Source organism: Anarrhichthys ocellatus, unplaced genomic scaffold, assembly GCF_004355925.1.
Source record: "Anarrhichthys ocellatus isolate YVR2014 unplaced genomic scaffold, GSC_Weel_1.0 scaffold34, whole genome shotgun sequence".
NCBI classification, from domain to species: domain Eukaryota; kingdom Metazoa; phylum Chordata; class Actinopteri; order Perciformes; family Anarhichadidae; genus Anarrhichthys; species Anarrhichthys ocellatus.
The window spans coordinates 433,611-446,277 of NW_022280064.1; the positions used below are offsets into that span (position 1 = coordinate 433,611).

The window sequence follows — 12,667 nt, forward strand, 5'->3', positions numbered from 1 at the left end:
CGTCCACTTCCACCTGTCCCCTGCCCTCTGACCCTGTACTGCATCTCTGTCCTGACAAGCCTCTCATTCAATGGAGCTGGGCGTTGGGGGGGGGGGGGTCTACCCTGAAATCCTCAGCATGTGTCAGTTGCTACTGCGACGGACTCAAAATAGACTGTTAACTGCCACTTGTATGTGTGCGCTTCTCGCTAAAATGTGGACAGAAGAGTGACAGGACCACCCTGTTTCAGAGGTTAAACATAAAGGAGGACCAGACCACCCGAAACTGAGCTGTTTTACAGGGTTCTCCGATGCTTCTCTTTGCATCATACATAATGTTTTCTCTTGTTAAAAAAACTCAACAGTCCAGAGACGTTTGCATGCCTCGAACAGCATGCATGTACACGTGTACTTTCGAGTTCTACAGTGTTTATGTTTGTCTTCTTAACGATGTTCCCTCGTTAGCATCCACCACCACCAGACATGCGAGTGCATGGTTTCGAAAACCAACCGAGGAGACGGACACCTGTTTTGCAGCCACATCATTCGGTGTTCTTTTAGAGGCTTAGGACAAAACTTGGACGCAGCAGACCTGACATCAACTTACTGTGACTGAAACAAGGATTGTATCTCACAGATATAACATATCAAATAATACAGAGGAATTAAAAGATAATAAATAAGATCAATGAAAGTTAGCCTTCTGTTAAAATCACGTCTACAATAGTTGCTGAGCCTATTCCTCTTGAACACCTGTATCAATAACACGCACAACATGGATTTCCAAGCTCTTGTTCATGCTGGGGTTGTTGACGGTTTAAATTACGAATTTAGGGGTCAACCCTGTTAGACCATAGGTGTACGGGAAATCCCACCACTCTACACATCCATTTTTCACCCACTTCATCTACAAAGTACAAAACGTTGCATCTGTCGGACTTGTAGCTCGTGTCACAGTCCTGCTCGCTCTATCTTCGTCCACATGTCCGATCTGTCAGTGTATCTGCGTCCGTCCATTGAAATGGCCATCTCAAATGCCAGATGATGAGTGTATCAGTATAAGAGGTGGGACCATCAAGGACAGCCGTGAGGACCCTAAAGGGGTTCTTGAGAATTTTAGACCTCTCCATTAAAATAGAATGAGGCCCAAATATCTCCTCTTTGAAAAACAACCCGTGAGGCTCGCCTTTCAAAACAAGAGCGGGGTGCTCTCGTGGGATTAGCTGGTGTTGCCCGGCAGAGGTGTCTATAGTGGTCTATTTATCGCGTGACGAATGACCAATTTTTATTTGGTTTCAGTGGAGCGGTCTGCTGGGAGCCACTACTTGGCCCGCCGTCTGGCCAGTGGCCCACGCAAACATATTCGCCTCACACAAATGCATACTTGCACACACATTTTTAGCACAGAGGAATGAAGTGCGTTGAACAACAAGACGATAAGTCTACATGCCAGCAGCTCTGTGAGGCGGTGCTAACTACTATTAGCTAAATGCTAACGTCAGCATGCCAACGTGACGATGTAAACGGGGACCAATGGACTATAACACACTGTACGCAATGTACACACATACACACACCTGAAATTGATGGCCACCCATCCGTACAGGGTACACCCATCCGATCAAGTTGCAGAAGAGAACCATGAAGAACTAACGGAAAACAAAAATGACTGACGGAGACACAAATGGCGTGACATTTGGTGAGGAGTCCATTAAGACTTGTTTAGGACTCACACTCAAAGTTTAGGTCTTGGGACTTGACTCTGGACTTGAGTCCAAAGACTTGAGACCTGGTTCCACCTCTGCAATTACATATCTACCCATGGTTGCTGGTTTCGGTTCACTTAACACAAACTAATTCAGTCTAACACAACAGCCATGTAATAAATCCTACCTTAATAAAGGTTGTAGTTCTTTTGCAGTATGATAGAGCTGCTATATTGAGAAAGTGATTTATATTGTTGTTTGTCTACAATAGAGGGAGAAAGTGTTGGAGACATACTTAACTACTCTGTCTGAAAAACGAAAGATGGGACCACAGAAATGTTTTTTCCCAAATGTGTCTGTTACCATCTAGACACGACACACACAGTTGTTAGATCTTTTTTTTTACAAAAAAAGACAGATTAAACAAATGAGATATAATATGTTAGATACCAAAATACAGAGGTGCTGGTAGGCAGGTTTGTTTTAACTTTGGGCAAAGAGAAGCTAAGACTAAGCTAAGCTAATCAACGCTAATTTAATTTAGCCAATAAAAAGGCTGACATTATTATGCCCTCTTGCACTGAGATTCTAGCAGAACATTTATGCCTTAAGTCATATTTTTAACTTTCAGCTCAGCGTATGCAATAACGTAGCCAATAAAGTGTACGTTCAAGAATTTGATACCTCACCTGTCACAGTCTTCTTTAGATAGCAGTAACGATACATTACAAACTGTGCAGTCACAGGATACTGTATTTAGAAATGAAGAATACCCACAATATAAACTTTATGTAGTAATGACGTGACGCTGTTATAAATGGTTTACTAGCACTGGGCTTAGCGAGGCATGTCACTTGATAGGCTCTGATGGTGTTAGGTCGTTGATGGTTACAGTAGGAGTGAGGTCATTCCTGGCTCCTGCAGCAGTGAGACACCCCGTCTGTGAATCCCAGCATTATGGTTAGAAATACTGATGACATAATGAACATAAATCTACAGACGCAACGTGCACAGACAGACGCTAAAAGTTCTAACTGCTCGATTAAACTGACAAAGATGCCGAATATGTAGCTATCAACATGCATGCACAATTTCTGCTGTTTCTTACACAAAGAACAACTCTCACTGGACAGTCAACTTTGTTCGATAAAAACAAGGTTGAAAATAATCCACACAACAACAATGGTCCACTGTGGGCCTCGGGGTGGCGAAAGACGGGACTATTTGCGGAGGGATTGGAGACAGTATTTTCTGTGGTGTGAAGAGGGATGAATTTCACCAGGATATGACGGTACATGTGAGGGAGGTAAAGGGCAACCATGTGCGTGAAAACATATAGTAGTGCGTCTCCCGTCCGTCTGTCTCTGCGTCTGTGTGTTCGGCTGGGTGAAGAGACGTCACGCTCAACTTCTGTCTTCTTTTAACTGCATTGACAGACGCCGCTGTATACATGTTCAATCTAAATGCAGACTGTTTCCATAGCATGTCAGCTAATGTTATGCTCCCACATAATGCTGCACATGACATTATTCTTCATGTACCTGGATACAGTACAGCTTAAAGAGTTGCATATTTGAAAATATTTCCACAAATAGTTTTGTGTGATATTTTGACTGAGTGTAGTGTCAATGTGTGACGGACCGCTTTTATGATAAGTGAGTCCAAGTTATTCCTATTTAATCAGCAGGCCCATTGGCACCTTACCGCCACAGTAAGCACAACAAAGGACCTTCAGTCACCACCAAATATTTCATTTGTCAACAACCTTCTGGAGTTTCTACATACAGTTGTGTGAAAAAGTGTTTGCCCCCTTCCTGATTTCTTATTTTTTTGCATGTTTGTCACACTTAGGTTTTTATTATTAAGGGGAAAAAATAATCCAAACCTACATGGCCCGGTGTGAAAAAGTGATTGCCGCTTAAACCTAATAACTGGTTGGGCCACCCTTAGCAGCACCAACTGCAATCAAGCGTTTGCGATAACTGGCAATGAGTCTTTTACAGCGCTGTAGAGGAATTTTGGCCCACTCATCTTTGCAGAATTGTTGTAATTCAGCCACATTGGAGGGTTTTCGAGCATGAACCGCCTTTTTAAGGTCATGCCACAGCATCTCAATCGGATTCAGGTCGGGACTTTGACTAGGCCACTCCAAAGTCTTCATTTTGTTTTTCTTAAGCCATTCAGAGGTGGACTTGCTGGTGTGTTTTGGATCATTGTCCTGCTGCAGAACCCAAGTGCGCTTCAGCTTGAGGTCACGAACAGATGGCCGGACATTCTCCTTCAGGATTTTTTGGTAGAAAGCAGAATTCATGGTTCCATTTACCACAGCAAGTCTTCCAGGTCCTGAAGCAGCAAAACAGCCCCAGACCATCACACTACCACCACCATATTTTACTGTTGGTATGATGTTCCTTTTCTGAAATGCCGTGTTACTTTTACGCCAGATGTAATGGGACATACACCTTCCAAAAAGTTCAACTTTTGTCTCGTCAGTCCACAGAGTATTTTCCCAAAAGTCTTGGGGATCATCAAGATGTTTTCTGGCAAAACTGAGACGAGCCTTTATGTTCTTTTTGCTCAGCAGTGGTTTTCGTCTTGGAACTCTGCCATGCAGGCCATTTTTGCCCAGTCTCTTTCTTATGGTGGAGTCATGAACACTGACCTTTAATTGAGGCAAGTGAGGCCTGCAGTTCTTTGGATGTTGTTCTGGGGTCTTTTGTGACCTCTTGGATGAGTCGTCGCTGCGCTCTTGGGGTAATTTTGGTCGGCCGGCCACTCCTGGGAAGGTTCACCACTGTTCCATGTTTTCGCCATTTGTGGATAATGGCTCTCACTGTGGTTCGCTGGAGTCCCAAAGCTTTAGAAATGGCTTTGTAACCTTTTCCAGACTGATAGATCTCAATTACTTTGTTTCTCATTTGTTCCTGAATTTCTTTGGATCGCAGCATGATGTCTAGCTTTTGAGGATCTTTTGGTCTACCTCACTTTGTCAGGCAGGTCCTATTTAAGTGATTTCTTGATTGAGAACAGGTGTGGCAGTAATCAGGCCTGGGTGTGGCTAGAGAAATTGAACTCAGCTTTCCAAAGATGTGATAAACCACAGTTAATTTATGTTTTAACAGGGGGGGCAATCACTTTTTTACACAGGGCCATGTAGGTTTGGATTTTTTTTCCCCCTTAATAATAAAAACCTTCATTTAAAAACTGCATTTTGTGTTTACTTGTGTTATCTTTGTCTAATATTTAAATTTGTTTGATGATCTGAAACATTTAAGTGTGACAAACATGCAAAAAAATAAGAAATCAGGAAGGGGTCAAACACTTTTTACACACAACTGTATATTAGAAGGGAAAGATGTGACAGCTGCACTTCGTGTTGCAGTTACACAAATGTGTCTGTTGTTCCATCAGCCACTCTGACTCCAGCTTCAACGTACCTTTTATCGTTTGCATCTGGTCTACCTTGTTCTATTCCAGCCAATGAAAGAGTCTAAAATACAGGTGTGTCTGTGTCTCCTTGACCATTGAATACAAGTGTGTGTGTGTGTGTGTGTGTGTGTACATTGTGTAGAGCGTGTTACGGTCCGTTGCTCCACTGAAATCAATGTGATGGGAGCGAGTTGGTTCAACGGACACTAATGTCGGTCTAATCCTGAGAAGAGAGATTGCTGGTTATTATTTTTTATGGTGGCTGCTAATCCCTATGTTTCACCTGAGTAAAGGAAATACATACAGTACATACTGAACATTAGGGTTGGCCTCGACTTAAGATATGAATTGACTTACACTCTCCTTTGTTGACTAAAATATCAGTTGATTTAATCGACATATCCACAAAGAAACAATTTTGTGTTTACCAGAGACGTGCTGATAAGTTTCTCAGAAACAAGTCTTGAGCACAAACAAACAACTAATCGAGAGAAAGGAGATTTTAATCTAATAACATCCAATCGACTAAGAGGGGGCAGCCCTACTGAACACAAAAAATGATGTCCGATTTCTCAAGAATTGGATATAAATTTAAATAAATTGATGATGTCACCACAGCTGTGTTGACCAAACCCTGCCACGAGGACATGAAGACATGAATTTAAATGTGAAGTAACGATGGATGTGATTTTTATGAAGGAGGCTGAGCATATTTTATAAGCTGCAGATGTAAATTATACCCAAAGCAGAAACCACATCTTCAGTTAAAAAAGTCCCCATCCTGGTCACTGAAGTAACAGAGAACAGTTCTGTGAAAGTCTGGCTCATTAAGACAACTCTTCTAATTCTAGTCACGGCCCATCTGCACACACTGAGCCTGTGGTTTCCTTCAGTTGGCAAACACTGCCGCTCGGCTGCATTAGTGGCAACTGACTCGGTTTCCCACAAACCTGTATATTCAGAGGACCATGTGGAACTAGCACCAGTAAATGCAAGTAATCTTGGTCCCACAGACCCTGTTAGCATGTATCAGACAAGACCAACACCACAATGCTGTAAAAACAACCATGGTATTATGTAGGGAGAGGACTGAGAAAAATGTTATTGTTTTCAACCAAGGAAAGGGTTTCAAACCACAGGTGGAGTCAAAAGCTGCTTAATCTGTGAAACAGCTCCATCCTGTGGGCTCTGACGGTCACTACATGCAGACGACACATTTCAAACAGGCCTATGCCGAGTATTCCTCCATTAAAAACAAAAACAATCCAACATATGATTTTAAATTATAGACATTTAATAAGTTGACAAAAATACAAGGACAACGCCACACACAGGTTTGTTTGGGTAATTCAGATGGTGAGACACCAACAGCGAAAAGTTGACAGTTAAAATAATAGCAGGAACAAACAGAGCATGTGAGGACAGCTTGAGATGGTCCAAGTACACGTCAATGCTCTGATAGTATCGAGAGTACTAGGACAAGAAATAGAAATCCAAATGAGTCGCTCTACATATATAACTCGATACTTTCCAGTGGTTTTGCCAGTAGCTTTTCAGCACCCAACTCCACTCACAACAACACGAACACACGCCGTTATTAAAACAAGACGTCCACACTGAAATAGAGGGAAAGCAGTCCCTCCTCCCTTTAAACACACACACACAAACTCCAGTTTAAATATTATTAATTAGATCCTGATGCAAACTTTTCAACATCGAAAAAAACCTAATCAGCAAGCAGGAAAATGTGAGCTTTTATCTCTCTGTAACATTTACATAAAGCTGCTACAATTAAGTTGAGCAACGTTGAAAATGAGCTCAAAAGATGAGAACAAAGAGGGTGTGGTTTCCTTTCAAAAGCAGTTGTATCGCTATGTCACAGTGACAGATGGTAGTTTTTGATGGACAACATTGACCAAGAAGTTGCCAAAGTTTTTTGGCCTGAAAAACAAGTCTGTTATGCTTCACCTGTTGCTGAGGGCGATGCATGACTACCATTACAGTGTATTGCTGGCTGAAACTGACTTTTTAAGTCTTAAAAAAAAAAAAAAGGCTTAAATTAATGTGTTAAAGGTCCCTTGAAATGGCTTTAACGTTGTAACTGGGGTTGCAAAGTGTCAGGAGATTTCCAGACATAATTTCAAAGATTCCACCTTAAATATTCTCTGAATGCTGTGTCCCTGGTTGTAACCATTTCAGCATTTCTGCATGAAGCACAATATTGGGTGAAAGAAAACAAACATTAGTTTATCCCAGGTGTTAAGTAATTATATGTTAAGGGTGGAGAGAGCAGTCAGTTATAACATCCAAGCACACAGCAGTACTGCTGGTTACCTTTGTAGACCTGCAGGTTTACCGGATCCCATACAAAACTAACATTACATTCAATTGGATGAAGACCCTTGAATATTTTGATACAAAAATAAGTAAGATACATTTTAGGATCATATTTGGCACATGATGGATGCGGTAAAATACACCCAGTGACACAAACAACACAATAAACAGTATTATTCCATTTCACGGGACCTTTAAGGATGCATAATATTTTTTTTTGTCAACCTGATGAAAGGTTGAGCACCGTTGCCCAGTCACACTTCTGTAACAGTGCACTGTCCATCAGGACTCCGTGAGCGGAGACTGAGAGCGGAGCTGGAAGGCCCGCCCCTCGGAGGCATCCTGGCCGGCTGGCTCTCTGTTAACGGTCTTTGCCTGTGTCTCCGCATCGATTCTGCTCCCCCTCTCTCGCACTCCCTTTCCTCCTCCTCACTTTCACCGCTGCCGGACGCATACTCGTACGTCTGTAGCTCATCGTCTCCTTCCACCTCTTCATCGCCTGGCTGGCTGATTAGGAGCTGGGAGAAGGACTCTTCCACGCTTGATGGCGTGGGAGGAAGGGGACTGGTAAGATGGTGCCCCAGGAGTGTTGGAGGTCTAACAGGGGGAAGAGATGCCATAATCCCAAAGAATGAAGTTTGTGATTGGCCATCAGTGTCCGATCCATCCGCTGAACTGACGCGCTCTGTTGCAGCTGGGGTGACAACTGGCACAGAAAGAATGGGGACAGGTTCGGGGTCTAACCTCAGTCCCGCAACGCCCTTCTTGGGGATATCTACAATGTCCCGCTTTATCTTGCGTCTGCGGCCATGCTCATTTCGCCGATATTGCACCATGTTCTCCAGGTCGGCCACGTACAGAAACCCAGCAATCAGCATCTCTGTGCTCTTCTTGTCCTTAGCAAAGGACTCCTCCAGCTCACGGTTGGTCCTCTCATCATACTGCCACCAGCCGTTGCGCCCCTCATAGTACCATGCATAGTCTCGCCGGGAACCACTACCGGTCGCTCCACTTAGGCTCACCCCTGCAGCCGCCGCTTTCAGCTCTTCGGGCGACAGGAGGACCGGCCGCTCCAGGAAGTCCTCTGGGACTTCTTGTCGGCAGAGAGCACAGCGCTTGCTCTGCCAGGAAGCACCTTTCACACACAGGAAACAGAAAACGTGGAAGCACGGGAGGCGTACCGGGTGGATACAGCTCTGGAGGCAGATGGCACACTCCGGGGTTATGGTGGTGGAACTGGAAGAGTCTGTAGTGTCTCCTACTTCCTCTATCAGCTTGGAGGGAGCCAGGGAATTCACTGAACAGTCCACTTCTCCACAGCCTGCCATGCTACAAAGAGAAACAGCACTGTCACAGCAAATCAGGCCGAGGAAGACTTCATAATATTACACAACTGTAACTGTACATTTAAATTGAATAGGCAAAGTAACCGCTCTGTTGATTGTTTTGGGAACGCCCTCAAACACACGCAGCATAAAGTTATGGTTCCTGCTAATATACATCAGTGAAATAAAGTTTGCAAATTAAACGTGTTTAAGAAATGTGACTTCGGGGACAGGCTGACATCCCTGAATTTACACTTCATTACGAGTTATATCAAAGGCCTCTTTTCCGCCCGTCTAACAGAGCTAACCAAACTACTGCTAAGCTAGCTTTAGCTAATTTGTTAGTTGCTTTAAATAAATAAAAAGCAAGCTTATATTCCCAGCAGGGGACGTTAGAGTCTCGTCTGTTAAATGCGATACAACACTATTACTAAAGATACTGTGAGGTAAACGTCAAGCTAACAGTCACTTAACCAATGCTAACTTGACAGCTGCTTTAGCATATGTAGCATGTTAGCCGTCAGTGCGCTTACAGGCTTATTTAACTTCACAATTAATAACACACTCACCTGGACACTGAGGTGACTCTAGAAGCGTCCTCAGCAGAAGTGCAGATACATAAATGTAAACAGCAGCATTTAAATGTTGGTTATATAGTGAAGTACGTCAAAGCGATAACTGCGTTGTTGTTCGGACGCTTGTCCCAGCCGTTGGGCCAAACTGACTTCAGAGCTCCTGGACGGACCTCACACCGTCTACAATGTCCTCTACATGTTGTGCAGATCTAACATCAGTGCAGCTGAGCGCAGCACGTGACGGGCGTCAGGGTCCACGCGTGGAGAGTCCTGATATACATACACGAGACTGTATAAAAGTCTGTGGTGTATATCAATTAATTATTTCATGTATTGGTGTGTTGTCATGTTTATATCGATCATTGGGTTGCACAATATCGAATCAAAATTATTCAGACATACAATATATAAATAATAATCGCATGTTTTTAACAAAAATATTGTATAATGTATAATTAATATATTATAATATCATAAATTAATATAATATGACTAATATAAATAACATTTATAATTATATTATTACCATATTAATATATAGAAATAATATATAATATATATATATATACAGACAATATTCGTACTACATGATTTTTTATTTATTTTTTACAAAAATATTTATACATTAATATTATATCATTTTACATTCTGTTAACATTTGGTGGTCTTGTAGTTAATGTGCAGAGGTGTATCATCCGAGCGGTTTTGACTTTAATGCATACTAATTAAAATATCTCACTTTGCCTTATTACAGTAATTAATGTATGGTTGTAGTAGAAACAGCACAGGTGTCCTCAAAAACTTTCAATAAGACAAACTGATCAGTCAAGTTAGGCAATCAGTAAGTTATTTTACAATGGTTGGCCACAAGTGGCATCAATTTAGCACAGAACTGGAATTCATATGAAATGTCTGATTCAGCTGAAGTCCACATAAGCTCAAGCGATGCAGCGAAAGTGTTGACTTTATAGATACACAATAACTGTATAAAAGAACATCAGATCCATCCGTCCGGTTTATTAATTTATTTTGGATTGCATAGATAAATCTTTTCGATTAATACACCTTTACAATTTACATTAGTTTAAACATTGTAAAATGTGCGATAACAAGTTGAATATCTCTGCAATATAAACAAACAGTCTATAATCCGCTCCCTCACTTATAACAACCTACTCTGGTCTCTTTTTGATGGCACACTTCCTGCTCTCTGACATGTGTGGGCAGGCATCCCCGTGGACACTCGGAGACCTCAGAACTTGTCGGTCACGTGTCTCCTGTCCCCTCCTGGAGGCCTGCGTGCTCCTTTTGCGAACACATGGACCCCAATCTGTCCATCCCCCAACCTCACAGTGCACTATGAGGAGAGAGATGACGATGATGATGACAAAGTACTCATAGGTAGCGAGAGATTAAAACTTAAGACCTTGTGCGTTCCAGTACCAATACTACCATACTTTACAGTATGTCAGAAAAATATTTAGTATGTCAAGTGAAGTAAGCAAAAAAACACCAGGATGTCTGCATCCGGTCGCTTTTCTGGCTGTTCTGACCCACAAACCTCTGCACAGCGGATATATGAGCAAGAGGGTTAAACTTCAAATATGTCCCGATTGAATATGCAACAGTACGCACTTTGTAGGGGAAGCAGAAGGATGAACTAAAAGTAAAAAAAAAGAAAAAGTATACGATTTGGAACGCATTCAGTGTATTCAACTTCTTAACTGTGTGGAAACAGTTGGTGAAAGTGAATTTCTCTCACCTTGGGGGATGCATTGCATAAGCTGCACGTCGGGCTCAAATCCCGTCGGGCAGGTGAGTTGGCACTGACCGTGGAGAAGGTAGAGGTCTGCTCTACAGCTCACACACACGGTGCTCCTCACACACATCTCACAGTCTATAGAGCACTCTGAGACAGAGGGACACAAACATCTGTTCTGTAGATCCCACGACATCATGGACCTTATTGCATGCACAAAGACACACAAACACACATTGTACACACAGCCTGCATGAGTATCATGCTGGACGGTGGCTCACCTGTGCATTCTCGCAGCACTGTGTTTGCCGTCAGCCCATCTGGACAGCTGTTCTCACATTTGCCCCGGAACAGGAAGTGACCGGGGTGGCAATGTGTGCAGAAGTTTTCACTGAAACAGGAAGAGCAGTCGTCCTTGCACCCTGCAGGCCAGTGGAAATGAACTTGTGGTCAGCGTAGAGTGACCATTGTGGTTTGTTTTATTCTCTCAACACTGCCACAAAAACACCTTTTCTATCATTCCTACATGTGCCCATTGGTACCTACTTGCGCAGGTGCTGATGTGTGGAGAGCGCATGCCGTAGTGACCCCGGGGACACGAGGACACACAGGTGCCCCTCTGCCGCATCCCGTCCATCTCCAAGTGGAAGAAGAGGCGAGGTTTGCAGGACAGACAGCCATTCGGGGCAGAGCATGTCGCACAACCTGCCGGACAGAGTCTGCTCACGGAGGAACTGCCTGTGGATAACGGGGTTCCAGATATGCTATGACTACAAAAGAGTTGTATAGTCTTCCTGTGCTTGTGCAAAAACAAAACAAACTCAAGTGTGCTCAATTTACGCTATGAAACTTTACAGGCAACGGGGTTTTATGAGAGCAAGGCCGATACACATGAGCCAAGCGTTTCAAATTCATAGTGTGCAAGTGGGTAAAAGCCATGGAGATACGTATATGACCCCATTTTCCACTGAAAGAACACATTTATTGTCTCCATATGTAGTGTCTGTCTACTATTTACTTCCTCCCACTGGAAAAGGGGGAAAGATAAGACACATTTCACGGGAGCCATGTCTAACAACAGTATTAAGAGAGGTGGGAGTGACAAGTTATGCATGAATACTTACGTCTTGTGCCATCCAGGCCTTTCGTGAGATTCATGAAGTGCAGAAACCAAATTAACGACGGCACCCGCATTTTCCTTCACCTTTCAGTACGGCATCGATCCAGTCAGCGAAATCCCACGATGTACATTTCAAAAAAAGGTATCCATAAAAATTCATTCAAATGGACCCATGCAGAGACTCCTGTCTGGGCGGGAGAGCGGTCGAGTGCAGAGCTCGGCAAAATGTTTTCTTGAAGAAGAAGAAGAATCCCGTGTACATTCCATGAGATCACTTACGCTGGCAGAAAGCCATGCAGAGAGCAAACCGCAGAGAAAAACCATCAAATGATCTAATGTCTGATTGGGTAAGCTGCTATGGGCTCGTCTTTGCTGTTTCTCTCTCTCTCTCACACACACACACACACACACACACACACACACACACACACACACAC

The 12,667-nt window shown here is 43.1% G+C and overlaps 2 protein-coding genes across 3 annotated transcripts; both read right to left on the reverse strand.

Moving 5' to 3' along the window:
* Positions 1-7,661: 7,661 nt before the first annotated feature.
* LOC116393605 (E3 ubiquitin-protein ligase rnf146) lies at positions 7,662-9,632 on the reverse strand. Its single transcript, XM_031866073.1, has 2 exons — positions 9,346-9,632; positions 7,662-8,780 (listed from the first exon to the last, which is right to left on the reverse strand). The coding sequence occupies exon 2, from the start codon at positions 8,777-8,779 to the stop codon at positions 7,706-7,708; it is 1,074 nt and encodes a 357-aa protein (XP_031721933.1). The 5' UTR covers position 8,780; positions 9,346-9,632; the 3' UTR covers positions 7,662-7,705.
* Positions 9,633-10,367: 735 nt separating this feature from the next.
* LOC116393709 (R-spondin-3-like) lies at positions 10,368-12,603 on the reverse strand. 2 transcript variants are annotated; one of them, XM_031866262.1, is made up of 5 exons: positions 12,235-12,603; positions 11,657-11,848; positions 11,392-11,532; positions 11,114-11,260; positions 10,368-10,708 (listed from the first exon to the last, which is right to left on the reverse strand). In XM_031866262.1, exons 1-5 carry the CDS (start codon positions 12,302-12,304, stop codon positions 10,524-10,526), a joined length of 735 nt encoding a protein of 244 aa, XP_031722122.1. In that variant the 5' UTR covers positions 12,305-12,603; the 3' UTR covers positions 10,368-10,523. The 2 variants fall into 2 exon arrangements, with proteins under 2 accessions (XP_031722122.1, XP_031722123.1); XM_031866263.1 differs by having other exon boundaries at positions 10,616-11,011.
* Between the last annotated feature and the right edge of the window lie 64 nt (positions 12,604-12,667).

Coding starts and splice junctions, on each gene's coding strand:
- LOC116393709 (XM_031866262.1), bottom strand. CDS start 12,304: ATGCGGGTGCCGTCGTTAATTTGGTTTCTGCACTTCATGAATCTCACG. Junction 11,261..11,391: donor AGTGCTGCGAGAATGCACAG/GTGAGCCACCGT, acceptor CCTCTGTCTCAG/AGTGCTCTATAGACTGTGAG. Junction 10,709..11,113: donor TATGCAATGCATCCCCCAAG/GTGAGAGAAATT, acceptor CTCTCCTCATAG/TGCACTGTGAGGTTGGGGGA.
- LOC116393605 (XM_031866073.1), bottom strand. CDS start 8,779: ATGGCAGGCTGTGGAGAAGTGGACTGTTCAGTGAATTCCCTGGCTCCC.